The sequence below is a fragment of the Scyliorhinus torazame genome, chromosome 14 (genome assembly GCF_047496885.1).
Source record: "Scyliorhinus torazame isolate Kashiwa2021f chromosome 14, sScyTor2.1, whole genome shotgun sequence".
NCBI classification, from domain to species: domain Eukaryota; kingdom Metazoa; phylum Chordata; class Chondrichthyes; order Carcharhiniformes; family Scyliorhinidae; genus Scyliorhinus; species Scyliorhinus torazame.
The window spans coordinates 22,095,246-22,122,497 of record NC_092720.1 but is presented as its reverse complement, the minus strand read 5'-3'; the positions used below and the strand labels follow the sequence as shown (position 1 = coordinate 22,122,497).

Below are 27,252 nucleotides of genomic sequence, written 5' to 3'. Positions count from 1 at the left end.
GGATGCCGAGAGCTGGAATTGTGAAGCACTTTGATTCACACAGAGGGCAGTAGAAATCAGGAATCCTCCCCTCTGAAAGGCGTCAATTGAAACTTGCAGGAGATTTGGGGAGAGATGGAGGTCTTTCAGACCACGGTTGTAGGGTTTGCAGTTTGTTGCTCTTGCACACCTCCTAGTGGTCAACTAATTATATAGTGATGGCAACCGGCCCAGGAGCTCAGCCTCTCCGTCAAGTGTGCCGCGTCAGAGATGCCAAAAGTGAAAAAGAGTGAAAATCTATCGTAGCAGAGAAAGGTCTTCCATCATGTTCGCAAAACGCAAATCTGACCTCAGGGAAAATCAAACCTGCCTTCGATTCCGCGAAAAACGTTTTTAAAAACTGTTTCCCCCGTTATCGGAGGTGCAGCAACCAATTATCCACACAGCAAGGCCCTGCCTGCATCAGTGACGTAAGTCACCAGATAATCCGCGACGTTGATGGAGGGATGAATATTGGCCAGGACACCGGGAGTAGGGCAAACTCACCCTTCTCTTCGCCAAAATAGAGAAACGGGTTATTTTTATGTCTGCCCAAGAGGGAAGATGTCGCCTTGGTTGTGCGTCTCGTAAGAGGATTCAGTGGGCAGAGCTTCCTCAGTACTGCCTTGGCACTGTCAGCGTGGGTTATGTGTTCGAGCCGCTGGAGTGGGATGCCAACCTCCCCGCCTCCGACTGACCCAATAAAGGGAGAGGAAATGGGGCTGAGGGGGAAACCTCATTTGTGGAACAGGTTTTGCGAATGGCAGTGAAAAGGGAACCAAAACCAATCTTGAAAAAGGCCGAGTTAGCGACCAGCACACACGTTTACATACGTGTTCCTCACAAAGCACACTGTTTTCCTGTAGATTAGACTATTGTGTGATTTTATTGTGCTGTCACAGCACAAGCCTCTGTTCCCTCAATAACAAGTTTTTTCCTCTTTGTTACAATGATTTCTAATTACACATGTGATGGGTTGTTTTAATTCTTTTCCCCTTTCAAATCCACCTTCCTGTTGCAATGCATGATGGGCAGGCTCAATATTGTGCATGACACCCGCTACAAGTGTTGGTAGGTGCCAGCTTTGTTTTTCGATTATCCGTACCTGTAGAATTTTTATCCACAGGCCCTTCAAACTCCACCGCTGATGCCGGCTCATCGCTGTGCCCATGGTATTGTGAAGTGACACAGAAGGAGGCCAGCATTTAGCTTATCATCCTTGCGGCAGTTCCTTGAGGGAGCTATCCTGTAAACCCCGCTCCAACTCCCCCATTCGTTCCCCGTAGCCCCCTGAATTATTTTCCCTTGAAAGCATTTATCCAACTCCCTCGTGAAAACGTTGCTATTGAATCTGCCCATTCAAAACTTGCATTCCAGATCAAAGCAGTGGGACTTTCCCTCCACGGCATGCCTTGCGAAAGTGACCACGCACCCCCCCCCCCCATTGGCCAGTGGCGGCTTCTTCCGTTCCCACTGCTGTCGTCAACAGGGTTTCCCATTGTTTGCATCTTCCGCCACCAGGGAACCCCGTAGGGGGGATGGGGTCGGAAGATCCCATTGGCGAGAACAGCCAGAAAATCCCGCCCCTGTCTCCTCATGTTTTCTCTGATTCCGGCTGCTGGTCATTACAAACCATGAACCCTCAGGTGGAATATTGCCACCAATAGCCTCTTGAGTAGTTCAGCACCAGGAGTGGAAAAGTAAGGTGTCCGTTGGATGAATCAAAATGATCCAAATGGGCGGCACAGTGGTTAGCACTGTTGCCTCACAGCTCCAGGGACCCAGGTTCAATTCCAGCCTTGTGTGACTAATTGTGTGGAGTCTGCACGTTCTCCCCGTGTCCTCGTGGGTTTCCTTCGGGTGCTCCGGTTTCCTCCCACAGTCCAAGGATGTGCAGGTTGGGTGGATTGGCCATGATAAATTGCCCCTCAGTGTCCAAAAGGTTAGGTATGGTTACTGGGTTTTGGGGATAGGGTGGAGGCCTGGGCTTAAGTAGGGTGCTCTTTCAAAGAGCCAGTGCAGACCTGATGGGCCGAATGATTCTATGAAACGTCCTTTCTCAAATGTATCAATCATGTGATTAATTAGACACCCCCTTTCCATCTCCAATACCCCTGAAGTGCTTTCTCTTCTGTTAGGCAAGGTGGTTGCATGTTACAGAACCAAGGTGGGTAGACGGAGTTAGGATATGGAGGAGCCATGATCTAACTGGATGGCAAAACAGGTTGGAGTGGCCGAGTGCTCTCCTGTTCCTGTGTTCTTCAATTCAATGAATGATTTGAACAAGCTTCCCGGATGCTTTTATTGTTCTGAGTTATTCCCCACTGTGGGATTGAACCATCGGATTTGGTTTGATCCATGGAAAAGGATGATGTCTGCCAAGGTAACAGTCTAGATTTAGAGGCTTTCCCATATCTAATGACACATGAGGCAGACAAAGCACATACACTTTTGTCTGGTTCCATAGCTAGTTTCTCCTGGAACGGGTCACCAGCCTAACGCCAGAGGAGAGCCATTCCACTCACTTAACTGTGGCGGACCTGGAGATGGTCCCACTCTGGCCGCCTGCCATAGGAAGGATTTACAGGTTGATCCTCAATCCGTTTGGCCACACTATGAGCGAGTCTTTAAATCCTGGAGTGGGATTAGAACCTAGAGCTTCAGACTCTACCCACTGCGCCACAAGACCTCCCTCTCAAGCTCTCAAGGTAGCAGTAGGGAGGACTATACTTGTCTCAAGCATCCCAGATTGAAAGGTAACAAAAATAGCTTTGCTCATCCACAACTCTCTTTCAGAAATGCAGTAGTGTAATTCACACAATCTTCCAGGATAGAAGGAGTCCATTTTGCCCTTCAGAGCTGTGCCAGCTCTTTGAAAGAGCTACCCAATTAGTCCACTTCCCTGCTCTTAACCCGTGCCTCCTTTTGAAGTATTTATCCATTTCCCTTTTGAAAGTTGAATCTGCTTCCACCAGCCTCTCCTGCAGCGTATTCCAGACCAGGTCCTCCTCGTCTCCTCTTTGACAGGTTTGGACTGACTCATTGTCCATTGCAGCCTGTTTTTGGACAGCCCCGGTTAACATTCGATACGTTTTCGAGACGTGCCTCGGTTCCAAGATCAGCCCCACATTTTCTTTTTTCTTTTTTAAATATGTTTTATTGAAATTTTTTTCCCAAACAACAATTTTTCCCCTCTTACAAAGCAAACGCAACAATAACAATACAGAAATTTTTAACAATACACAAGTGACAAAACCCCTTTATCTTTGACCTAAACTAAACTAACCCCCCCCTCCCCTCCCCCCCCCCCCCCCCCCCCTGCCGCCCTGGGTTGCTGCTGCTGGTCATCTGTCTTCCCTCTAACGTTCCCCTAGGTAGTTGAGAAATGGCTGCCACCGCCTGGTGAACCCTTGAGCCGGTCCTCTCAGGGCAAACTTTATCTGCTCCAGTTTAATGAACCCCGCCATATCATTTACCCAGGCCTCCAGTCCGGGGGGTTTCGCCTCCTTCCACATGAGTAGGATCCTGCGCCGGGCTACTAGGGATGCAAAGGCCACAACGTCGGCCTCTTTCGCCTCCTGCACTCCCGGCTCTTCCGCAACTCCAAATAGAGCGAACCCCCAGCCTGGTTTGACCAGGGCCTTCACCACCCGCGAAATCACTCCCTTCACTCCCTTCCAATACCCTTCCAGTGCTGGGCACGCCCAAAACATATGTGCGTGGTTTGCCGGGCTCCCGCCACACCTCCCACATTTGTCCTCCACTCCAAAGAACCTGCTCAATCTTGCTCCCGTTATGTGTGCTCTATGTAGCACCTTAAATTGAATCAGGCTAAGCCTGGCGCACGAGGAAGAGGAATTTACCCTGCTTAGGGCATCAGCCCACATACCCTCCTAGTTCTTCTTCCCACTTTCCTTTTAGTTCGCCCACCGACTCCTCCCCCTCTTCCCTCATCTCTCGGTAAATCTCTGACACCTTGCCCTCTCCGACCCACACCCCTGAAAGCACCCTGTCCTGTATCCCCTGTGTCGGGAGCAACGGAAATTCCCTCGCCTGTTGTCTAGTAAATGCCCTCACCTGCATATATCTCAAGAAATTTCCCTGGGGCAACTTATACTTTTCCTCCAATGCTCCCAAGCTCGCAAAAGTCCCATCTATAAATAAATCTCCCACCCTCCTAATTCCCAACTGGTACCAGCTCTGAAATCCTCCATCCATTCTTCCTGGGGGCCCCACATTTTCAATGACATCCTTTCAATTGACGATTCGGAAATCAATTGCTGAAATTGACCATTGGGCTGGAGTCATTCAATGGCCAGCCAATTCTGTTCAATTCACGAGTGAGTGGACTTTGAAGGGACTGTGCTTCTCACTGTTAAGGTCCGTTTGGAATTATTAAAGCTCTTGTTGCATAATTTAGCTTTTTAAAATGATCCTATTAATGATTATGAAGCAGTGAAACATTTATAAATGTCGCTTTGCAATAATGGATAACTATGGATTTCTTTTAATGAGTGTTGTGGCTTAATTAAGAGTTTGATAGAATATGTAATTTAAAGCATGACTCTGAACTGCTTTGATATTAAATAATATAACCCTAATAGACATTTCTTCTAAAGAGATGTGTAATATTATTTTTCATGAGCTTGTTGCATTGATTTACTTAATTGTTGTTGTTCTTAATAAGCATTTTTCCCTTTTCTCTCTTTTCTTTTTTATGTTCATTTTGTTTGCTGCATGCTTCCACTTCTTTTGTTTCCCCCTCCCTACCACTGCCTATCCCCTTTTTCCCAACTTGCCCCAACGCTCCTTCTTTCCTCGCCTTGCCTCACCTCTTTATTTTCCCCTACCCTCTTCGCCCTCCCCGACACTGCACACATGTCACTCGCTGGTGATAACTTTGCGCGGCTCGTTGCTACGCTGACTCTTCGATGTGTGCTGCCATGGTTTCTTCCATCAAAATCTACACCCAACCCCCCCCTCCCTCCCCCCCCCCACCCCGCGACCTTCTCCACCTCTCGTGCCCCCTCTATTTGGTTTCTTCTTCCTCTCCTTCGCTCTCTGTGATTTTCCTCCAAAGTACCCATGATGCACGGTGCTAATCCTGCAGCCGTATCTGCGGCAACGACATCCGCCACAAGTGTTCCCTTTGCGGCCACCGCCACCGCCAACCAGGTTTGCTCATTTACACGTTCAGTTGTTCTTGTTTCTCTAGGTTGCTCCAAGTAACGCCTTCAAAGTTAGCGCTTGAGAAAAGGTCTGTTGTTGCTTTTTTGGGGGCCCTGTTGCTGTCGAGCTGTCAGTGGAAGATCAAGATAAAACCGTTCAGCCCATATTTGGGATGGAAAGCAAGGGCTGAATGGGACTATTTCCTCAGCATTCTGGTGCATCTTCAGTAAATTGATGTTGCTGTTGTACAGCAGATGCCCCCAGAGGGTTAGCCTCAATTGGGGTAACATCAACGTTTGAATAATAGTTGAGATGGATGATATTGGATCACCTGCAGGTTATGCATATCACCCAAAAACCGCCAAGGGTTAAAATGATTCTCGTTGCGCGCGATTAAATGTCCGAAAAAGAGTCACATTTTGGGCATGTAGAGCAGGGTGTTCCTCAGCGCTCCAGGCTCTCAATTGGGACACTTTTTTTTTTGTCCGCACTTACCTCACTTCTTACACTGATGAGCTGAGCTCTTCAGTGCGGAAAGAGATCGGGGCGCCATTTCTAAATACCGTCCCAATCTCTCGTCTCACCTGAGATACTCAGGTGGCAGCAGGAGTGCCAGGGTATCTGCTTGCCCAGAGTCCAACCACCCAGGGGTCTCTGATGGCCTGGGAGACCCCCCCCCCCCCGCCCCGGTGCCGTTACATCTGGTCTGGACCAGTGCTAAATGGCGCCTTTGTGAGGTCTCCCAGGCACGGGCGTTCGTTCCGGGGACGCAGGAATTAATTGTTTAAATGAGCCCAATGGCCTACTTAAATATATAAATCCCAGTGAGAGTCAGATCCAGATCGTGTGAGATCTCGTTGGGTCTCATGAGTCGTTCCGAGCGTTGCAAATCCTGCAAAAGGCCTTGTTGCGTCACCAAATCATGCGCGATGAGGCCGTTCGATTATGTCCACACTGTCAAATCATTGGCACATAATGCCCACTTTGCTGAATAAGTGATGGTGTGAGACAGCATTGGAGAAGATACTTGCACCGTATTACATATAGGAGCAGGCTAGGAAGGAATATGAAGAATGTAAAGACAGGTTTACAATGCATGTAGATTCGCTACACAAAGTGTAGCGAATAAGGTTGGTGAGCTCCAGCACAAATAGCCATGTGGGAATACGATGAATTGGCAATCACAGAATCATGGGACGGAATTTTCTGGCCGTTCACGCTGACGGGATCTTACGGTCCCGCCGACGGCGCACCCCGCCATAGGTTTTGTGGGATAAGAGGATCCTGCCATCAGTCATTCTTCGGCGCTGCAGAACACGCCATTGAAGGGGGAGGAAAATCCCACCCTTACTTAAAAATTGTGAGGACTGGGCTTTTAATATGAAATGGAAAAAAAAATGAAAATCGCTTATTGTCACAAGTAGGCTTCAATGAAGTTACTGTAAAAAGCCCCCAGTTGCCACATTCCGGCGCCTGTTCGGGGAGGCTGTTACGGGACGTCTAAGGACGTAAAGTGATCAGAAAAGATCAGGAATGTGAAAAGGATTTAGGATGGCACGACGGAATAGGGACGACATTGTCGTGTTGTAAAGTGATAATATCCTTGAGAAGGCAATGACAGAATCCACTTGGTTAGATGGGCAAAAACTGCAGAGGTGTGATACTGAGGGACTTTAATTACCCAGATAACGACGGAGATAATGTTGGAACAAAGGGAAAGGAGGAGGAGGAATTGCTGAAATGTGTTCAGGAGAAATTCCTTGACAAGGATGTTCTCAGTTCAGGGGCTTGTTGAATCTGGTGCTGGAGAACAAGGTGGGCCAAATAGCTGGGGACACGTGTAAGAGTGATCATCGTATCATAAAGTTTAGGCGAGTGATGCAGAAAAGCAAGGAACAATCTAAAGCGCAATGTTTAAATTGGAAGGGGTCTGACTTCGATGGGGTGAGAAGGGATCTTCCAATTCCAATTCTATTCCTGCACCTCGTGCTGCACGAAAACAGAGTTTTGTCTGTTTACCTGAACAGGTCGCTAGTCTGTCGTTAGGGACTTACAGCTTGAGGGACGCCACTCCCCTTCAAGCCTGGCTGACCAGGAGTCTCTCCTGCTCTTTCCGCCCTCCATTGGCGCGTTGGAAGGATTTTGCAGATTGACACACTCAGCCTATTTGGCTGTGTTTTGAACGCACCTTCCCTTCCCCATCAAGTCCTGGGGTGGGACCCAAATCCAGAGCCTCTGGCTACCCACTGAACCAGACGGCCTCCTGGAAGTGATCTTGTCAGGGTAAAATGGATGGCAGGGTGGCACAGTGGTCAGCAATGCTACCTCACAGTGCCAGGGACCTGGGTTCCATTCCCGGCTGTCTGTGTGGAGTTTGCACATTCTCCCCGTGTCTGCCTGGGTTTCCTCCGGGCGCTCTGGTTTCCTCCCACAGTCCAAAGATGTGCAGGTTAGGTGGATTGGCCATGATAAATTGACCTTAGTGTCCAGGGATGTGCCAGTTAGGTTACGGGGATATGGTGGGGTGGGGCAGCATACCTGGGTCATGCTTTTTCAGATTGTCAGTGCAGACTCGATGGGCTGAACGGCCTCCTTCTGCACGGTAGGGATTCTATAATAGACGCAAGAAACTAAAACCAGATTCCTTGGATGACAAAGGAAGGCGGAGGGAGATGCAGTGAAGGGCAGCACAATGGCACAGTGTTTATCACTGCTGCCTCACAGCGCCAGGGACGCGGGTTTGATTGCATGTTCTCCCCGAGTCTGCGTACGTTTCCTTCGAGTGCTCTGGTTTCCTCCCACAGTCCAAAGATGAGCAGTTTGGGTGGATTGGCCATGCTAAATTGCCCCTTAGTGTCCAAAGATTAGGTAGTGTTCTAGGGATGGGGTGGTGGAGTGAGAAAAAACAGTTCCCGTTAGCTGTGGACACTGATGTATGATTTTGGGCGGGAGGTGAGGAAGAGGTTTTTTATGCAACAAGTGACAATCACCCTGGGACTCACCCCCCATCGGGGTGGTGGAAGCGGAAACAGTCGATGATTTAAAAAGGAAATCGGATAAACCCTTGAAGGATATAAACTTGCAGGGCAACAGGGATAGAGCAGGATCATGAAACTGACTGAGTTTCTCCACAGTCAGTTGGCATGGACTTGATGGGCCAAGTTGTCTCCTTCTGTGCCACAAATTACTCTGTGGTCTGAGTTTTTGCCTTGTCAAGCGAGCACCATCAGCGGGGTAGGAAGCAGATGTGAAATCTGCTCCCACCCTCCATTCCCTCCCAACATCGTGGTCACGCAGCCTGGCCAATTAACTGGCGGGCAGCATGAAACGCACACAGCGCTTGGTGGGGGTGGGAGGGGCAGAGAGAAGAGGGCTGGCGCCAAGACACATGAGGGTGCGGATGAGTGGTTTGAAATGATAAAACAGGCTCCCTGAAGGCGGACAACTGCTGTGTTGTTCAAAGGATATTCGCGCACAGAAAATGCCACAAACCATCTCTGATGCAATAACAAACAACTGACAGCAATACTCCTAACTCTCCAACTTTCCAACATCTTTCAGACATTTCAATCTGCGCTGGGTTGAGAACGATGCAAAAACGTGAAGGCCGCCTGGCCGATGGGCCCGCGAGCCAAGCTTAAAAGCGCACGGGCCGCTAGAAATTCCGGCCGATTGGGGCTTTCAGTAGCTTAATTTGTACTTTAATGGTCGGTGTGTATGCCTCTGGCTCCTGCGCACACCCGCCAACCCTGAAGTGGCGCGGCGTCCCCTATGACATTGGACCGCCCACCCAACATTTTCCCGTACGATTTCGTGCCAGTTCAGGTCGGCCTCTCATCCAATCACAGTAATTAGAATTCTGGCCCGTGGCCCTTTAAGGTGCAACACCGTTTAACCGAACCTGCCACAGGGTTGATGGACCGAATGGCCTCCTTCTGCAATTTAGGGATTCTATGATTTAAGGCCATGAACGCCACCTGTGTGGGATATCTCGAGCTTAATTGCTGCTGGGTGAGGTAAGTTTAGCCAAGAATTGTAAATTCTGGGCTGCAAATCTGCAGAGACCAGCACAACATCGTTATCATTTTTTGTGCTTTGGCTCTTAATGGTCTGGCAATGTATTTGTAGATATGATTTTTCCATTCTTCCCATCCTTGTATTATTACTGTCTTATTTTATTAACCTTCCCCATTATAAACTGCTTAAAGGAAATAAAATTCAGGGGGATTTTGATTTCCAGGATTTTTTACCCAACAGGTCCAAGTTAAGGGATAAAACTTCTTTTCGGGGAGTCCAACATTAGACCCAGCACATTAATCTCCGAGGGTGTGTTGAAATAAGCTTTTCCTGTCTGAAGCCTCTCAGCTGTGATGTCCAGGGCATAGTGGTGGGAACTGCAATTAGGCTGGGAGCCTGAGGATGCTGGGGCTGGCTCCCTTTATTAGTGTTGGGCAGGCAATCTGTGACAGAAGCAAGACCGGGGAGACAGCTCAGGTCCAACAACCCCTTGCACCTTGCAACACGAGCAGGGAATGGGTTTGGGATGCTGATAATGGTGGGGAATCAGCACCCATTTTCATGACCTACAGTGGTTTCACAAGAAAGTTCGCTTTTTAAACATGTTATGTTGTTTGAAATATAGCAATTAATCTCCAGATGTCCCGTACAGATGGCATGTAGACTTTTTGGCCATAAGGGGGGAAGATTAGTTTAAAAACGGATTAGGGAAAGAGAAGTTCATTGTGCACGACGTGTATAACATTTGACTTATCGTAAGCAGTTTTAACCTTTGGAAGTAGTTTGAAGAGGGGTCATATTTGATTGGCTGCCCCTGTGGCCCTAAATTGTAACTCACCTCCATCTGTTGGCTCTTGAATAGGTCTCGCACAACCTCTCAACAGCAGGTGTTAAAAATGGCATGCCAGCATTGATGACATTGCCATTAAGTAGGTGAAACTGGTCATTTGTGGGGTGGAGGAAGGGAAAGCATCGGGAACACAGGTCAAAACCTACCCATCCCCAACCTCTTAAAACCCCCAAACTACAACGTAAAAAAACAAATATTTCATGGGGTGTGGGCATCGCTGGCAAGGCCAGCAATTGTTGCCCATTAAACTGAGCGGCTTCCTCGACCGTTTCAGAGAGTATTTAAGAGTCACCCGCATTGCTGTGGGTCTGGAGTCACATGGAAGGCCAGACTGGATAAGGACAGCAGACTTCATTCCTGAAAGGACATTAGTGAACCAGATGCATTTTTATGACAATGGTTTCATGGTCATCGTTAAACTTTTAATTCCAGATTTTCTATTCCATTCAAATTTTACCATCTGCCATAGTGACATTCGCACCCGGGTCCCCAGAGGGTTACCCTGGGTCCCTGGATTGTTAGTTCAGTGGCAGTGCCACGGCCCACTGCCTCCCCTAAGCCACTGCTGGGCAGGGGAGTCTACCCCACTGAGTGTAGAGAAGATTGTGCCTTGAGGCCCACCACGGTCAACAGCCTGCTGATACTCATGCCGAGTCACATGTCACTGTCACATGGTGACATAATGGTGCACCCAGCAGCGAACAAAGGCTGAGAGGGAACACGAAGATAAAGAATACAGGAAAAGGAATTCAATGCTGATAAATATTCCAGAGTTATACCGGGACCTCCCTCGGGCGGACATCTACAAAGCAACCGCAAGCCCCAGCCCTTTTTGTGCCCGTTTGATTTTAAGTGTGCAGAAAAACACGGAATTCAGACAGAAGGAGAATTGAGATCCTCCTAACCCCTCTGCCCGCCACCACCAGCCGGACCTGGTGCATGCTCCCTGCGTCTCTCTTGGTTTTTTTTTTCCATCTATGTTCAAAAACGATGACACAAAAGTCTATTAATTATTCTTATACGACATTTCAACTTGATGACTTAACATGATTCTCATTTATTGCAGTTACAATGTTATCTGAAGGATGTTGACCATTTCCCGCGGCCTCCTTACTCCGCGGTAGGTTATCCTGTGCCTCTCTCAGGTGATGTTGCCACCTGTGCCACAGGGTGACATTTCCTGTTCTGCCTTTACATAGGATTGCATAGGATATTTGGCAGAGAAATGGGCCATTCAACCCAAACAGTCCATGCTGGTGTTTATGCTCCCCCCCTGCCCCTCACCGAGCTCTCTCCCAACTTTCCTCATCTAAATCCATAACCTTCTATTCTGCTCCCCATCATCTGCTTACCTAGCTTCCCCTTAGATGCATCTGTACTATTTTCTTCAACCGCTCCCTGTGAAAAAAAAGTTTCTTCTGAATTCCCTGGTGACCTATCTTGTATTGATGGTCCCCGGTTATCCTCTTCCCCACAAGGGGAAAGGTATGTTGGCATTGGAGGCAGTCCAGAGAAGGTTCGTTGGGTCGACCCTGGGTATGGACGGATTTTGATTATGAGGGGAGGTTGAGGAGGTTGGGCCCTTTACCCATTGGAGTTTTGAAGAACGAGAGGCCGCCTTATTGAGACATAGAGGATTCTCAGGGGGTCTTGTCGGGGTAGATGCTGAGAGGATGTTTCACCTTGTGGCAAAGTTTAGGTCCAGAGGGTATAACCTCAGAGTAAGAAGTCACCCATTTAAGAGCGAGATGAGGGGGAGTTTCTTCTCTCGGAGAGTAATGAATCTGCAGAATCCTTTGCCACGGAGGGGTGTAAAGGTTGGGTCGTTGAGCATGTTCAAAGCTGAGATCGACAGATTTTTAAGGGAATAAAAGGCTATGGGAATAAGGTGGGAAAGTGGAGTTGATCTCATTGAACGGTGGAGTAGACTCGATGGACCGAATGGTCTACTTCTCCTCCTACATCTAATGGTCTTATTGTCTATTCTCTTTCATTCACTGTACCCACTCTGCATTGGCAGAGAAAATTGGCTATCCTATTTCCCACCTTCCACCCCACGCTATATACATTATTATTGAGAAGTGAGTTGAATGTCAGAACCATCTGCAGAACAGCTAGATCTGTAGGGCAAGTGGTGAAGGTGGGGTGAGGTGGGCAGGAACTGAGTTTAATGGGAGTAAACATAAATGTTTTGCTTCACAGACAATGGGCTGAGCGTTTTAATTAAAATGACAGCTTCTGTATGTCCTTGAATTCATCATTACATAAGTGTTTGCCTCTTTTCCATCTTTTAGTTTTGCTCAATGTGTCTAAAATAACATCCTTTAGTTAACATATTTGAGGAACAAATTGCTTTCCCACCTCATGTGTTTTAAAGTCGGCAATTCCCAAGCGACGTGCATTCCAAAAGACTTAGCGGCGGCACTTTTGGGTCAGTGCACTGTGTTGAGGTTTTTTGTTTTTAGTCCATGGTTGTCCAGATCTCCAAGATGTGTACGCCATTGTGGAGTGGCATTGAATGGACCAGGGAGTGTTGCCACCCTCACCATCACCTTCTGATGGACAATTGGGGATGGGCAATAAACGCTGGCTTAGCCAATGGTGCCCACATCCCATACATGAAGGGAAGAATCTGAGAAAAGTTTATAGATGTATTGTTAAAGTAATTTGACTAATTACTCCCTCCCTCCCTCTCTCCTTCCCTCTCTCCATCCAGCTTACCATTTCAGGGTTGGAATAGGTTGATGCTCCCTCTCACTAATTAATAATAATAATCTTTTATTGTCACAAGTATGAAGTTACAATGAAAAAGCCCCTAGTCGCCACATTCAGGCGCCTGTTCGGGTAAGCCAGTACAGGAATTGAACCCGTGCTCTTGGCCTTGTTCTGTATGACAAACCAGCTGTCTAGCCCACTGAGCTAAACAGCCCTTCCATCTGATTCCATCTAATTCACCATCTGATTAACCATCTGATTATTCACCCCCAAATCTTCGCCTCCTCTACCAAAGGCACCTGGCGTTTGCTTCCTCTACAGCCAATTTGTTTCTGGCACCTTACCGGAGTGTTCACTGTTCAGGAGTGAACCCTAGCCCATGAATGTCCACTGCCTACTCGACCGAGGGTGGCACGTCAAGTCATTTTCCTGTCCTGACCCCACATCCACTTTGCACATATATCTCTGGCAGGAGTGACGAAATAGTAATCACGGCATCCTTCTCCCTTCCTTAGTCCAAGGTGTTGGAATCAATTACGAGTTCCCTGCTGCTGTGCACACTAGCTATCTCGGTGCAGACCAAACAAATTAATCTAGAACCTGCTTGGTCTTTATGGCTTAGAAGAAGCAATCAGCATTAGTCAAATTACTTTAACAATACATCTATAAAATGACTCCGCAAACTCCAAATGGGACATACATAAAACTATCAGTTCTATTCAAGGGAAATACATGTTTTATAATAGCCAGTCAAAGAACAAGTTTATTATTGTTTCTTTTACAAAGTGCTGACTGTAGACCACTCTTGACTCTACGTTGCAATTCATAACTTTGTGAATAATGAAAAGGAAAGAAATATGAGCTGTTAACATCTATTTAAAGTTGTGCCGTCATAAATCTGGTGATGTAGTTTTGACCTATTTCCAATCTAAACTCAAAGTTTAACAACTGAGTCAGTGTTAGCCTTGCACTTATTTGTCATTACACAGTAACTCAAGGACTTTAACTGCCTTGAAGCACGATCCAGGCACTATGTAATCTGTGTCTGGCCTCAACTTTAAACAGGTTTACTGAACATGCTGAATGAACCATGCATATTAACTGGAGTTATCATTTCCTTTCGTACAGATGCCCATGATATCTGTAGATCATCTGACTAGCCATAAGTACGTTACTCCGATGTAGAATATCTCTGGGTCGAACAGTGAGTATCCCCTTGCTTTTGTTTCTTCAAAGTATTATTAACACACTTAATTATTGTGGTGAAATGTCATTGAAACATGGTGGCACAGTGGTTAGCACTGCTGCCTCGCAGCACCAGGGACCCGGGTTCGATTCCCGGCTTGTGTCACTGTCTGTGCCGAGTCTGCACATTCTCCCCGTGTCTGCGTGGATTTCCTCTGGGTGCTCGTTTCCTCCCACAGTCCAAAGATGTGCGGGTTAGGTGGATTGGCCATGATAAATATCCTTAGTGTCCCAACGGTTAGGTGCAGTTACGGGGAATTGGGTCTTGGTGGAGTGCTCTTTCGGAGGGCTGGCCCCCTGTGCTGACAGGGGGCCAGCACAGCGCTGGAACGGTTCACGCCACTCCAACGTCCTTACGCGGCGCCCAATCCTGCGCATGTGCAGTTGGGCCGCGCCATCCTGCGCATGCGCGGGGAATGTCTTACGCACGCCGGCCCCTCACCAACATGGCGCCGGTGTTCTGGGGCCGCGCGTGGAAGGAGGTAGGCCTGGGTGGGGGGGAGAGGCCAGCCCGCCGATAGGTGGGCCCCGATCGCGGATTGGGCGCCGCGATTGGGCCAGACCCCATCGGAGGCCACCCCGGTGAAGGAGCCCCACTCTCTCTCCCACAGGCCGCCCCCTCAGCGTTCCCGCAGAGTTCCCGCTGACAGCGACCACGGGTGGACGGCGCCGTCGGGAACCTGTCGTGTTGTAGCGGCCGCTCGGCCCATCCGGGCCAGAGAATCGCCGCTCGCCGGTTCTCCGAGCGGCCCAGTGCAAATCACGCGCCGCTGGTTTTTGGGGGGTGGGAGAATTGCGTGTGGGGGTCGGGGCGGCGTGGCGCAATTCGCGCGGCGCCCCTCCGATTCTCCCACCCGGCGTGGGGGGGAGAGAATAGTGCCCACTATTCGCATTTCCTCAAGCATTGAAGATTAAGGGGTGTTCGAATAGAGGTGTTTAAGATGTTGAAAAGAATAGCTATATGACTATTTCCTCTGGCTGGGAAAGCCGAGAATACGAAGGCAAATCCAGCCCTAGATAACACAAACCATGGTCTGGATTTTCCAGGGGGAGGGGAGGGTGGGGGATGATGTGACAGGCTAGCCAAAGTTTCACTGACTCTCTGTGGGACTGAGTGATCCAGGTGACGTGTGAGCGGTTTCAGAATATTCCACCCCGTGCTTCAACCCCTCTTCCCCCATTCCTCCAAACCCTGCCCATGTTGTAGCAAGAGCGACAGCTAAGTAACAACTGAGGAAATAAGAAAAAAAATGACCTTTATTTCTTTCGTAGCTTTCCCAATCACACAAAATCTCCAAGCACTTAAGAACCAATGAAGTATCTAATTTTTGAAATGTTGCAATGTAAGAAACACAGAAACCTATTTGTGCACAGCAAGCTCCCACAAACAACAATATGATAAATGATCTATGTTAGTGCCACTGTTTCAGAGGTAAGTAATGGCAAGGACGCCAAACACGAATGAAAAACAATTAACTTCAGGATTATAATTCTTCAATTCGCCCGAGTCCTAAACCTCTCCAACTTTATAATAAAAATAATAATCATCGCTTATTGTCACAAGTAGGCTTCAATAAAGTTACTGTGAAAAGCACCTAGTCGCCATATTACGGTGCCTGTTCGGGGAGGCCTGTACGGGAATTGAACCTGCTCTGCTGGCATTGTTCTGCATTACAAACCAGCTATTTAGCCCACTGTGTTAAATCAGCCCCAGTGTCACTTTCATGATTTAAGCGTCATTTACATGATGGGAGGTGGCAGAGGCAGCCTACCATTGGCTGGTGTCTGGATCTGCCAGTCCCGCAGTGTCAACAGGGTTTGCCTTTGTTTGCACCCTCCGCCACGAGGGAAGCCACAGTGAGGTAGGGGGGGGATAAGTCACCGTCAGTGGGACCGGAAGATCCTGCTGGGGGGGACTGTCAGAAAATCCCACTTAATGTCCCTTCCTAATAAGGTGCTATATAAATTCAGGTCTTCCTTTCTCTCAGATACTGGTTCTCAATAACAATCCTCAGGTGATATTGCTCAGTCTTGTACTTGAGCAGTGTAACAAATACAAGGAGGAATCTGTGAAGCGGAGCACTGGCCAGCACTGAGCCTGTGTGGGTTTTGCTGCCCTTCAGTCGCAAGGGCCAGGGAATCCTATTCCAATCAAAGCTGGTCAGGAACTAAACCACCGCCTTCTTTTTCTTCCCCATCTAGATCAGCGTGAAGAGATGACAAGTGTGCCGGAACAGCATTACAGGGCAAGGGTCAACAGCCATTCTGTAAATACCACCATCTTATACCCAACCCCTCGTTCACCCCCTCAGCCGGAAGCCTTTCCACCTTTTGCATGCTAACGAAACGGAAGTATGGTTATCCGGAAGGAAGCGTCGAAAAGAACTTCACAAGCTGAGACTTGTGTAGCCTGTATGTTACACCCAAGAGTAAAGCTGAGGGAAAGTGACCTGTTGTTCAGTGTACAACATCATCTGCCTTTACTCAGTACTGTGTTATGCATAGATTCCAAGATATATGCATAAACGACTCCCCCATTTCTTTCACACATCTTGTCTCTCTCTCTCTCTCTCCCTCTCTCACTCTTTCTCCACCCCTCCTCTCTGGAAAGGTAAACTTGTACACTTTAGTATGCAGTGTGTACCGATACGCCTATGAACCATGCAAATCATTTTGATGTTAGGTTTAAATGGTTTTCCTTCAAGTTTACAAAAATGGAGAAAAAAAAGAAAAAAAAAACAAAAAAGGTGCACCTTGTATTTAAAAAAAAAAGTACTATTTTACCATTAATCATCAAGAGTCAGTTGTGCATGCACAGTGTTCTGTGTTAAGGTTATATTCTAGTGGAATGTGAGGAAGACTTAAAGGGGCAATGGACAAAGATGAATGTGCTGGGCAGATTGTTTTTTTTTAAAGCGCGTTATAGCTTTAAATACTGTGTCATAAATGTGTGGGGGGTACATGTTAAGTGCCATACAGGACTGTACATCAAACCCTAAAGTATTATTTCTGCAGTGCTAAAGCAATTATCTGATTCAACATATTTCAAACTTGTTAAAGCTCAGTAAAGTCGGACAGTGCCACAGACTTTGTTACTTTACCGTACATGCCAAAGCTTTCTCCGAAATGGCATCTTCACTCCAGAATGAATAGCATAGCACACAATAAATAAAAATATAATTTTTTATAAAGGGAAGTCTTGCAAGACTACTATTTCACTGATGCACATTATTGAGATCTGTCATATTAATGACTACCGTGTAATTAATATCGACCAACGTAAATTAAAAGTTTTTGAAATGAATGTCACAACTACGCATGGCCCAAAAAAAGGATATCCCTTGATGTCGGCTGCCCACGCAGATTGGCAACATGTCAGCTCCAAAGGGAAAGGAGCCTCTTTCCATGAATTGCCAAGCAAGGTGCCATGCTTCAGAGATTTGGAAAGGCGGGCCACCTTTGCGCAGTTTTAATTTCCCCGATGTCTTTATTTTTCCCTCTGTTCGTGAAAACAGAACCAAAAGTCAATTAAGACTATAAAAAAAAAAACTTTATGGAGATGGAAACTTCTCACTTTGTGCTGAATGTCTCATTGCAGTCACACACGTACATACGCAGGCAAACTAAAGAAAAGTGACTCTAAGCTAGATACCGAACAAAGCACTGTCATTAAGATGCATGTTAAAACCAAAATATTAATGAAAATCAAGTTGTTTGTTGAAAGTAGCGCCAGGGTGGGATATGTGTCTGGGTGAATTTTCTATGTGATTTTTTTTTCAAATTATTGCATTTAGCCTTAGAAAGCCTTCAAGAAAAAAAAAAAGAACAAAAAAAGAATATTAGTTGTGTACGCTTAATGGGTTCATCCAAAGGAATTCCTTTATTTTCTTCCCCCCCCCCCCCCCCCCCCCACCCACCCACAATAGGAATCTCTTTCTTTTCCGCAGCTTGTTAAGAGGGTAGTTCAGCAAAAAGGTGGATCAACTGTAGTGGGGCCAGGTTACTAGGAGTATACTCATTAGAAGGGAAGAAGCACAGATTCAATTCTGGAACTTTCCATACTTCCTAGCTCACTGCAAGGGTTTTGTGTTTAGGTAGAACTTGAAAGGTGCGCTTAGTAGTTTTAAAAGGGGTTGTTGCATCGATTTTATTGATTGTACTGTACATCTATTAAAGCCTTAGATTATATATTACGGGTTGAAACCCATTCTAAATGTTACTTCAAACCTGTTGAGAACACATTGCTAATAGAAACAAATTGCTATTCAAATTACTTAACATGCTAGGACTTTGCTTACTTTTTCCTCCTTTGTTTAAATTTGTAGTTTCTTACATATATTAAGATTAGATTTGTCTTTATTTTTTATTCCGTTTAAATGTCGGACGTTGTTTTCATATTTTAGTTGATAGATTTTCTTTCCGTTTTATCAGAATTCTCTGATAAAAAATTTCCAAAAACTTATGACGGAAAAGGTTTCTTTTCTCTCCCCCCCCCTCCCCCAACCCACTTCATCCTTCATAACATACTCATAACTTTGAATTAACTGTAGTGTCTTTCGATTATTCAGATTAGTATATAACAGCTTAAAGAATGATTTATATTGTACTGACTTGTGATTGCGAGCATCAGTCATTGTTACATCAGTCCTGTTTGCATTCAGAGAACAAAGATCTTTTATATGGAAATCTTACAATGATATGTTTCATTGTGAAGTATGAAGTTAAGTTGTTGCTATAGCAACAATCCTGGCAGACAATTGTGTAATATTTTAATGATTTACTTTGTTTGTAATTAGTCATTACGGAAATCTCTAGTTCCTAGATATTAGAACTGAACATTATTTTCTACTGTAACCATTTGAGAATAGTAAGATATTGTTTTCTGAGTACACTTTGATCTCCCTCTTACGAATATCCAGACCTTCTTTGAATAGAAGCTGCATAATCAGTAGATCAAAGGCTTTTTTTATGTCATGAATTCAAATATTAATCAAAGCTTACTTATAAGAAAAGAGAATTAATCTGAGTTGTGTGTGCAAACACTTGAGGGTTGATTATGCTGCAGTTTTAGAGAGAGAAAAAAAAGTGATCGGGCCTACGGGATGAAAGTTGACTTTTTGCACTTCTGTACATAGTCAAGAGAGGGAAACCTGTAAAATAGTAAGATCTTATTTTGAATAAAAAAAAAATGTCTATAATAACAAGGAATTTTGTTAAGGTAATTAAAACGACAGGCTGAACAAAAACAAAAAATTTAAAAAAAAAAGCTTGCAAAAACAAAAAAAAAAACCTGATAATGGGCACAGAGTAAGCGCCTCATAACCCACTCCCCAAACCCCGCCCACCCCACTCCCAACCAAAAAAGGCAAGATTTTGCTTTGCTTTAATGTGAACAGCTTGTAGTTTGCCAGGATTTTTTTGGGCTGGAATGATAAACATCTTTCTGAGATCTCCGGGAGGATCAGGCGCGCAATTTTAACCCAATGCCGCCCGCCGACGGACAGATGGGATCATGGTGCGGTATGTGCTTTTTACAACCCTCCCCACCCACCCCCAACCACTCTCTCCTTCCTCCCCCCCCCCCCCCCGCCCGTACCCGATTTTGGCTGTCCATTTGAGGTCGACGGAGAGCACTATCGGGCGGGACTGGTGGGGAGGTTGGAGGGGAGCATGTAATGCAGCAGCCCCACCTGAACCTGTGGACTTCTCGCCCGGCCAGGTAGATTTAAAATTGCGCCTCCCTCGCGCCCACCCACCGACCACCATCCCCCGTCCCTCCCTCCTCTGCTCATGACTGACAATGTTGAACAGGTTAAAAGCCCGACTGAAGATCATTTAACCAGGGCAGGCACATCAATTACCAATTTTCATGCCATCGGAAAACAAAAATTATGTTCACATCACTATACACCAACAAAAAATATCAAAACTCTTAAAAAAAAAAATGTACTGCATGTTTAGAAGCTTTCGTTTGGAAAAAAAAAGGAGAAACAAAACAGGAAAAACGTATTTTAGACTTAAAGAGAACAGGTTCCGTAAACTGAATTTGATGGTGTATTTCCAACGGGAAGTAAAATACATACATACGTATATAAGTATATAACTATATATTAAACTGGATCCACACTTTCAATGAAGAAACAGAAATGTCAGTTTAATCACAGACAGGTCAATCAAATAGCAGGTGCCCACATGATTTTACAGCTCTCGCAATTCCTGTTCCTTTTTGCAGTTGAGTGCATACCTTTTCAATATGATGCAAATCAACTATTCTTTTCATAAAACAGAAAAATACTTAAAAGTTACATCCCCCCCCCCCCCAGCTTTTGGTGGAGGATCCCACCCCACCCCCAGTCCTTTTGAAAACAAGGCGAAGAACCCATTGGCAGGGTTGGGGGAGAGGGGGTTGTCGGCTTGGGGGACTGTGGGCGGCGGGTAGGAGCAGGCAGTGCGGACTCAAGATGCCTATTCGAAGCTCGCCACCCCTCTAACCAAACAGCCCAACCCACCCAAATTTTCCCCTCCAACCCCACCCCTCCCCCACCACCCACTCCACCCCATCCACCCAAAATCTAATTTTCTTCATTCTGATGAAACAACCGCACAGATTTGGTAAGGTTGCGTCCAATTTGCAAGGCCGTAGCTACAACTGCTAAAAGGACAGAAGCTTGGTTTTACTATTGTGTAATCACAGACCTTTTTTTGTTTGTTTTCCTGCTCGTAGTTGGCGAGATAATGTACTCTGTCCTTGGCTGCCAATTGTTTTTTTTTCTGGCTTATTTTATTACCGCTATATCTTTGATTCTTGCTGTATGGAATTAAAAAAAAATAAAATAAAGATGAAATTGACACAAAAAAAAAAGAAGCAAATGGCCTACGCATTTCTCCTCATTGGTGCGTTTGTTTGGGGTGCGGGGGGGAGCTTTCTTGACCAATAAACGTAGTCGCACGGAGATGTTTTAGGTTTGCCAGTCCTGTGGAAGCATTGCCGTGGTAGTCTTCAGGAATTGGAGATTAGGCTCCAGCACACACTGATGCAAACTAAACTCTGTAGAAATGTCACAGGGAACATTAAATCAATGGTAAGTTTTTTTTGTTTTCTTTAGAATGATAAACATTGCAGTATGGAAGGGTACTGGATTTTGCCTTTACTGCCTCTTTGAAAGAGGTATCCCATCGGCCACATTCTTCATGCAACTTTGTCCACATAGACCAGTAATGTTTTTTTACCTTGGAGTAGTTATCCGATTCCCTTTGGAAAATTATGATTGAATCTCCTTCCGGCATCCTTTCACGCACCACATTCCAGATCATCAAAATTAGCTGCTTTTAAAAAAAAAAGTCTACACATTTCCCCTGTGGCTTTTTGCCAGTTTGTTACCCTCTGGTTACCGACCCTTCTAACTGGAACCAGTTTCTCCTCGTTTAGTCCTCTGGAACCCTTCATGGTTTGTCAAAACTTTCCTTAACCGTTTCAGCTCCAACAAAATTCAGGAAGCACGGCACCATCCAGGACATTGCAGTCGTTTGAATGGGACCCCATCTGCGACTTTATAGATTCAATCCCTCCACCACTGGCGTACAGTGGCAGCAGTATACACCATCTACAAGATGCACTGCAACAACTCAACAGCTTCTGTTCAGCCTGTTTGTGTTGACGCAGATGCCAGATAGTTTCATTAGATTAGATTAGATTTATTGTCATGTGTACCGAGGCACAATGAAGAGTATTGTTCTGCATGCAGACCAGGCAGATCGCTCCATACATGAAAACACAGGATGTACGATAAATACACTATGTACAGACACAGACTTCAGGTGAAACACACAGAATATGGTGCTATAACTGGAGAAGATGCGTGGAGAGATCAGTTCAGTCTATACGAGGGTCATTCAGGAGTCTGGCAACAGCGGGGAAAAGGTGTTTTTGAATCTCTGAGTGCATGTTCTCAGACTTTGGTATCTTCTGTCCGATGAAAGAGGTTGGAGGAAAGAATAACCCGGGTGGGAGGGGTCTTTGATTATGCTGCCCGCTTTCCCAAGGCAGCAGGAGGTGCAGACAGAGTCAATGATTGGGAGATGGGCTTGCGTGATGGACAGGGCTGTGTTTACGACTCTAGTTTCTTACGGTCTTGGGCCGAGCAGTTGTCGTACCAGGTTATGATGCAGCCAGATAGGGGCCGGGATTCTCCCTTTTGGGAACTAAGCCCCCCATGCCCGCCAGAAAACGGGCAAGAATCACTCCGCACTTTTTCCTCAAAAGTCCGGGGTGATTCTCTGTTTTCCAGGGAGCTAGTAGGGCCCGGCATGCATCCTGCAGCTCTGGTTGCCGGTGGGGCCCTGCTGTCCAGACCACACAGCCGCACATACGCACGGTGGCCGCAAGCGGGTCCACGCATGAGCGCGGCGGCCCACCTCAGCGCGGGCACCGCCAACATGGCAGAGCCACATGGCGGGCCCGCACGGAGGAAGGTCGGTCTGCCACAAATCGCGATGTCCTGCGATCGGTGGCCCTCAATCGCAGGCCTAGCCACCGCTGAAGCCCCCTGGGAGTCAGATTCCCCCCACCAGGACTGCCACCGCGGCCGCAGGTCCGAGCTCCCGCCAGGTGGTACCAAATGTAAACCATGCCGGTGGGAGTTCGCCCGCGGAGAATTGCCACAAGGACCTATTTCAGCGGCGTGGCAGGAATTTCCCGCGCCCCCGGTGATTCTCCGACCCGGTGTGGGCGCAGAGAATCCCGGCCAGGATGTTTTCTATGGTGCATCTGTAAAAATTGGTAAGAAGCAATGTGGACATGCTGAATTTCCTTAGTTCGCAGCGTCGATGTATGATTATAAATTCCTGCTGATCGCCAAAGATGGCTGATGTAATGTCAAAATGCAATGTTTATCTAACCAAGTAAAGGTAAGTCACAGATAATAATCTTATTAGTGTCACAAGTAGGCTTACATTAACAAGGCAATGAATCGCCACACACCAGCTCCTGTTCGGATACACAGAGGGAGAATTCAGACTGTCCAATTCACCTAACAAGAACGTCTTTCGGGACCCGGAGGAAACCCACGCAGATACGGGGAGAATGTGCAGACGCCGCACAGTGACCCAAGCCAGGAATCGAACCTGGGACCCTGGAGCTGTGAAGCAACAGTGCTAACCACTGTACTAGTAACCATAAGCTGCTTTCCCCTGAGGGGGCAAGCTGATTGATGGTAATTTAACCTGAGGATCACCACACCTCAAACAAGGAGTATGGTTGAGAAGGCGTGGCCTTCATAAATAACCCTCGCTGTTGTCCTCGCTCTGCTTCACAAACCAGCTGTCCAGCCAACTGAGCTAAACCGGCCCCACCAGAGAGGTGGGAAATATAGTGTGATTGTAATCGTTAATATCTTGTAATAACCTGCTACTTCTTTGAATAGTTTTTTCACTGCCAATGTGTATTTATTTGCACAAGGTTAAGAGGTCTGAAGAGGATAAAGGCTATAAATTGATACTATAAATGGCTGCAGTTGTTTGAAACAGTGACATTGTAAGTTGAGCTATTTTCAACAAATCTTTTCAAAGCTTCTGTTCACTATGTCCATTTCAGGAACATTTCAACAACTTAGAACATGCAGTGCATAAGGAGGCCATTCGGCCCATCGAGTCTGCACCGATCTACTTAAGCCCTCACTTCCACCCTATCCCCGTAACCAAATAACCCCTCCTAATCTTTTTGGTCACTAAGGGAAATTTATAATGGCCAATCCACCTAACCTGCACGTCTTTGGACTGGGAGGAAACCGGAACACCCCGAGGAAACCCACGCACACACTGGGATGATGTGCAAACTCCGCACAGACAGTGACCCAGCGGGAATCGAACCTGGGACCCTGGCGCTGTGAAGCCATAGTGCTATCCACTTGTGCTACCATGCTGCCCCTTGTCGGACTCGCTGCTGGCTCATTTCCTCTATGCACAGTGGATATTGGGAGAGTTGATATGGAGGATGCATTGGGGAAACTAAGGATCGTATAAGCTATGAGGGGGGCTTGGATTTTAAGGGGCATGAGGAGGGTATAAGTTTGGGGCCTGACATTCACTGCAATTGGGTCAGTACCCCAGTAAATGGAGATGGGTGCTTCAAGCGACCCAGCGGGAATCTAACTTTACTACCTGCACACTTCCATTGCCTTCTTGAGCTTTCCACTGGAGGCACTTGGCCCAATTCCATCCAGCCTCCACCTCCCCAGAACAAAAATATGTTCTAGGGTGGGGGGGGGGGGGGTTCAGTTTAAAGGAGAGCGGTCTGCAGAGTCAACAAGATTCCCGACTCAACAGCCTCATCCGCACCACAAAACCTTAGCCCTACATTGTTCTTCCTTCACAGTAGCTGAGTCAAAAACCAGCAACCTATCCAAAAGCACTGTGTGGGTGTAACTATATCACATGGACTGCACGCGGTTCAAGTAGGTAGCACACCATCACCTTCTCAAGGGCAATTAAGGATGGGCAATAAATGCTAGTGTTATAACTCAAATGGGTCATACAGGGTAGGGGGGTGATTAACTACCCTGTGGATCTTGCAGAATATGAGCTCCTCCGTCAAGGGACAGTGGATCATTAACAATCTCTGGCTATGTATATCTAGTTAGCCAGTAAGACATCGACTAGAGAAGACCCAGCAGGGAGTTACTGGAGCTGTACATAATAGTAGTTTAAAATCAAGTAAGTTTTTGTTTCAATAAACTCGGTGTGGATTCTTCGTCGCCTTTACAAAAGCTCTTAGCCACCAACGTCACATGAATGAAAACAAATAACAGGAGAGCCAATTTTCAAACGGCAAAGTCCCGCAAACAGTAATGTGATAATTGATCAAATAACATGCTTCAGTGGATTTGTTCAAAGGATAAATAATAGCCAAGGCTTCAGGTAGAACTCACCTGCCTTTCCTCCAATAGTGGCCATGGGATCTCAGATGTCTACCTGAGAGCAGATTGGCCTCAATATCTGATCTGAGAGTTGGCAGTGCAACAATCCCTCAGTGCACAGGAGCATCAGTATTGATTTTGCATTCACGTCTCCGCAGGAGGACCTGACGCCGAAAGTATTCAGTTAATAGGCTGGTGTGTCGGCAGCTGAACCACAGGTGATATCTAATGCAGCCTCGCGCTTGTTTCATCAATGATAGAGAAGGGGAATGTTGGCTTTGAAGCGATTGTTAATCCAGCCTTTATCCCACATTCCAGGCTGGATGAGGAATTGTGGTGGGGGTGAGGTAGATGGGTGAATGGGCAGGGGGTACAGAGGCTTGTGGGCAGCAAGAGAGGGTATGGAGGAGGGGGACAGCAGTGTAGGCTTGGATTGGCTTCCACCTGTACCCCGTTTGGATTGGCCGAACTGGACTTTTGAGCCAAATTCCTGAAATCCAAATTGATAAACACAAGTGTCTTTTTAATTTAATAATCCATGTTCCCCACTTAACTCTGTGCCTCCTGCTGTGGAGATATCTCAGTAAGAGTTTCAATTAATATTTGCCGCAGAGAAACCAAACACTAGGAGTTCAACCTATAACCCCACCTCTATCATACTCAGATACCCTCCCAGTTCATGAAATAACTTGGCAAAAACATGACAGTCTTAGCAGAAGAAATACACAATTTACATTGTCTGTAGGTTGCTGGCGTTTAAGCAGAGGGACAGTTAAATAGAAAATTGCTGACTGAACAGAGAGTTTGAGGGGGGTGGGGGTTCCCTGGGGCTGCCGGCCAGTGGAGGGGGGGGGGATTCCCTGGGGCTGCCGGCCAGTGGAGGGGGGGGGGGTTCCCTGGGGCTGCCGGCCAGTGGAGGGGGGGGGGGGGGTTCCCTGGGGCTGCCGGCCAGTGGAGGGGGGGGGGGGTTCCCTGGGGCTGCCGGCCAGTGGAGGGGAGGGGGGGTTCCCTGGGGCTGCCGGCCAGTGGAGGGGAGGGGGGGTTCCCTGGGGCTGCCGGCCAGTGGAGGGTATCCCAATGGCCCGATGTCGGGCAAAAAACAGCTTTCACGCCAGTCCTGCGACCCGCTGAGAGTGACCCCCCCCCCCCCCCCCCCCCCCCGGCGAGCTTCCAGACGGTCCCAAGGAGGCTCCAGCCCAGGTTCTCCGTTTGGGAGAATGTCATTCCGCCGGTGCAAATCAGGAAGCCATTCCCAATCCTTTGCTATTCAAATATGTGCATGGCGAGCATTGTGAGGGATTCCCTCGTGAATCCAACTATCGGGCTGCCAATTTGAGCGGGCGGGTCGATAGCAAGGTATGGCTGGCCATCCCAGTGTCACAATTCAGCACCTCCCCCACCCCGCATCACAATTCAGCCCCCCAACCCCAGATTTTCTGAGTCGCCACCCTTACCCCAAGTAGGGGGGGTTGACGCTGAAAAGCGAAACCAGGCAGCTGTGTTTAAACCCTTCAGATCCTTGAGCAGCAAACCATTCATTCATTTCCCTTACTAGGCTGTGATTGACAGCTACCACACACACACACACACACACACAGCTGTCAGCCTTGATTCATTCACCTTCCTTCATGTTTGAGTAACTCTTGAAGTGTTCTCCCCACAATGTTTATTAATATCAACCACTACAAAGAGGGTTAAGCGCTGTCAGTTTCCACCTGACTACTTCAAAAACACTCAAGCGTGAAGTGGGGTGATTGGAAAGCACTTAACTCTCTTTGAATGGTTAATATTTATGAACATTATGGGACAGTGGCGGAGGAATTGATTGCAGCATTCCTGATCACAGGAGCAGCGGCCAACACCTAAACTGGTTTATAAGAATCCTGGACATGACCAGCTTTTAAGTTGCGAATGCCAACTGCGAACTGGCCTTTAAATGTGAACATGCAGTCTTCCCACCATAAGCGGCAGAAGAGAGCAGGTCACATTCCCATTACTGCACTTACATCCTTCACCTCGTACATCCGTGCTTTCGGTGCAAAATCACAGAAGAGAGATCCCTTCAATTTTCTAGCTGCCAGCAAACAAGGCAACAGGACTGTGCAAAACTGAAAATTGATTGTTTTGTTATAAGGAAGAGGGGGCTAGAGACTAGAGATTTATACTTCACTCCTGTATGCTTCACCCGATGCCGGTGTCTATGTATTTACATTGTGTTGCCCTATTATGCATTTTCTTTTCTTTTCATGTACTTAATGATCTGTTGAGCTGCTCGCAGTAAAATACTTTTCACTGTACCTAGGTACATGTGACAATAAACAAACA

General features: G+C 47.0%; 1 protein-coding gene across 14 annotated transcripts in view; it reads left to right on the top strand.

The window, feature by feature from the left end:
- mbnl1 (muscleblind-like splicing regulator 1) overlaps positions 1–20,884 on the top strand; it is a 396,632-nt gene extending 375,748 nt beyond the window's left edge. For 9 of the 14 annotated variants that reach the window (XM_072473809.1, XM_072473821.1, XM_072473819.1 and 6 more), the window contains 5 exons: positions 1,054–1,089; positions 5,099–5,193; positions 11,121–11,174; positions 13,898–13,973; positions 16,217–20,884. In XM_072473809.1, coding sequence (XP_072329910.1) covers positions 1,054–1,089; positions 5,099–5,193; positions 11,121–11,174; positions 13,898–13,954 — 242 coding nt within the window. In that variant the 3' untranslated portion in view covers positions 13,955–13,973; positions 16,217–20,884. The remainder of the gene's footprint in view (positions 1–1,053; positions 1,090–5,098; positions 5,194–11,120; positions 11,175–13,897; positions 13,974–16,216) is intronic. The other 5 variants (XM_072473813.1, XM_072473817.1, XM_072473816.1 and 2 more) reach the window with 3 other exon arrangements.
- The last annotated feature ends 6,368 nt before the right edge of the window (positions 20,885–27,252 follow it).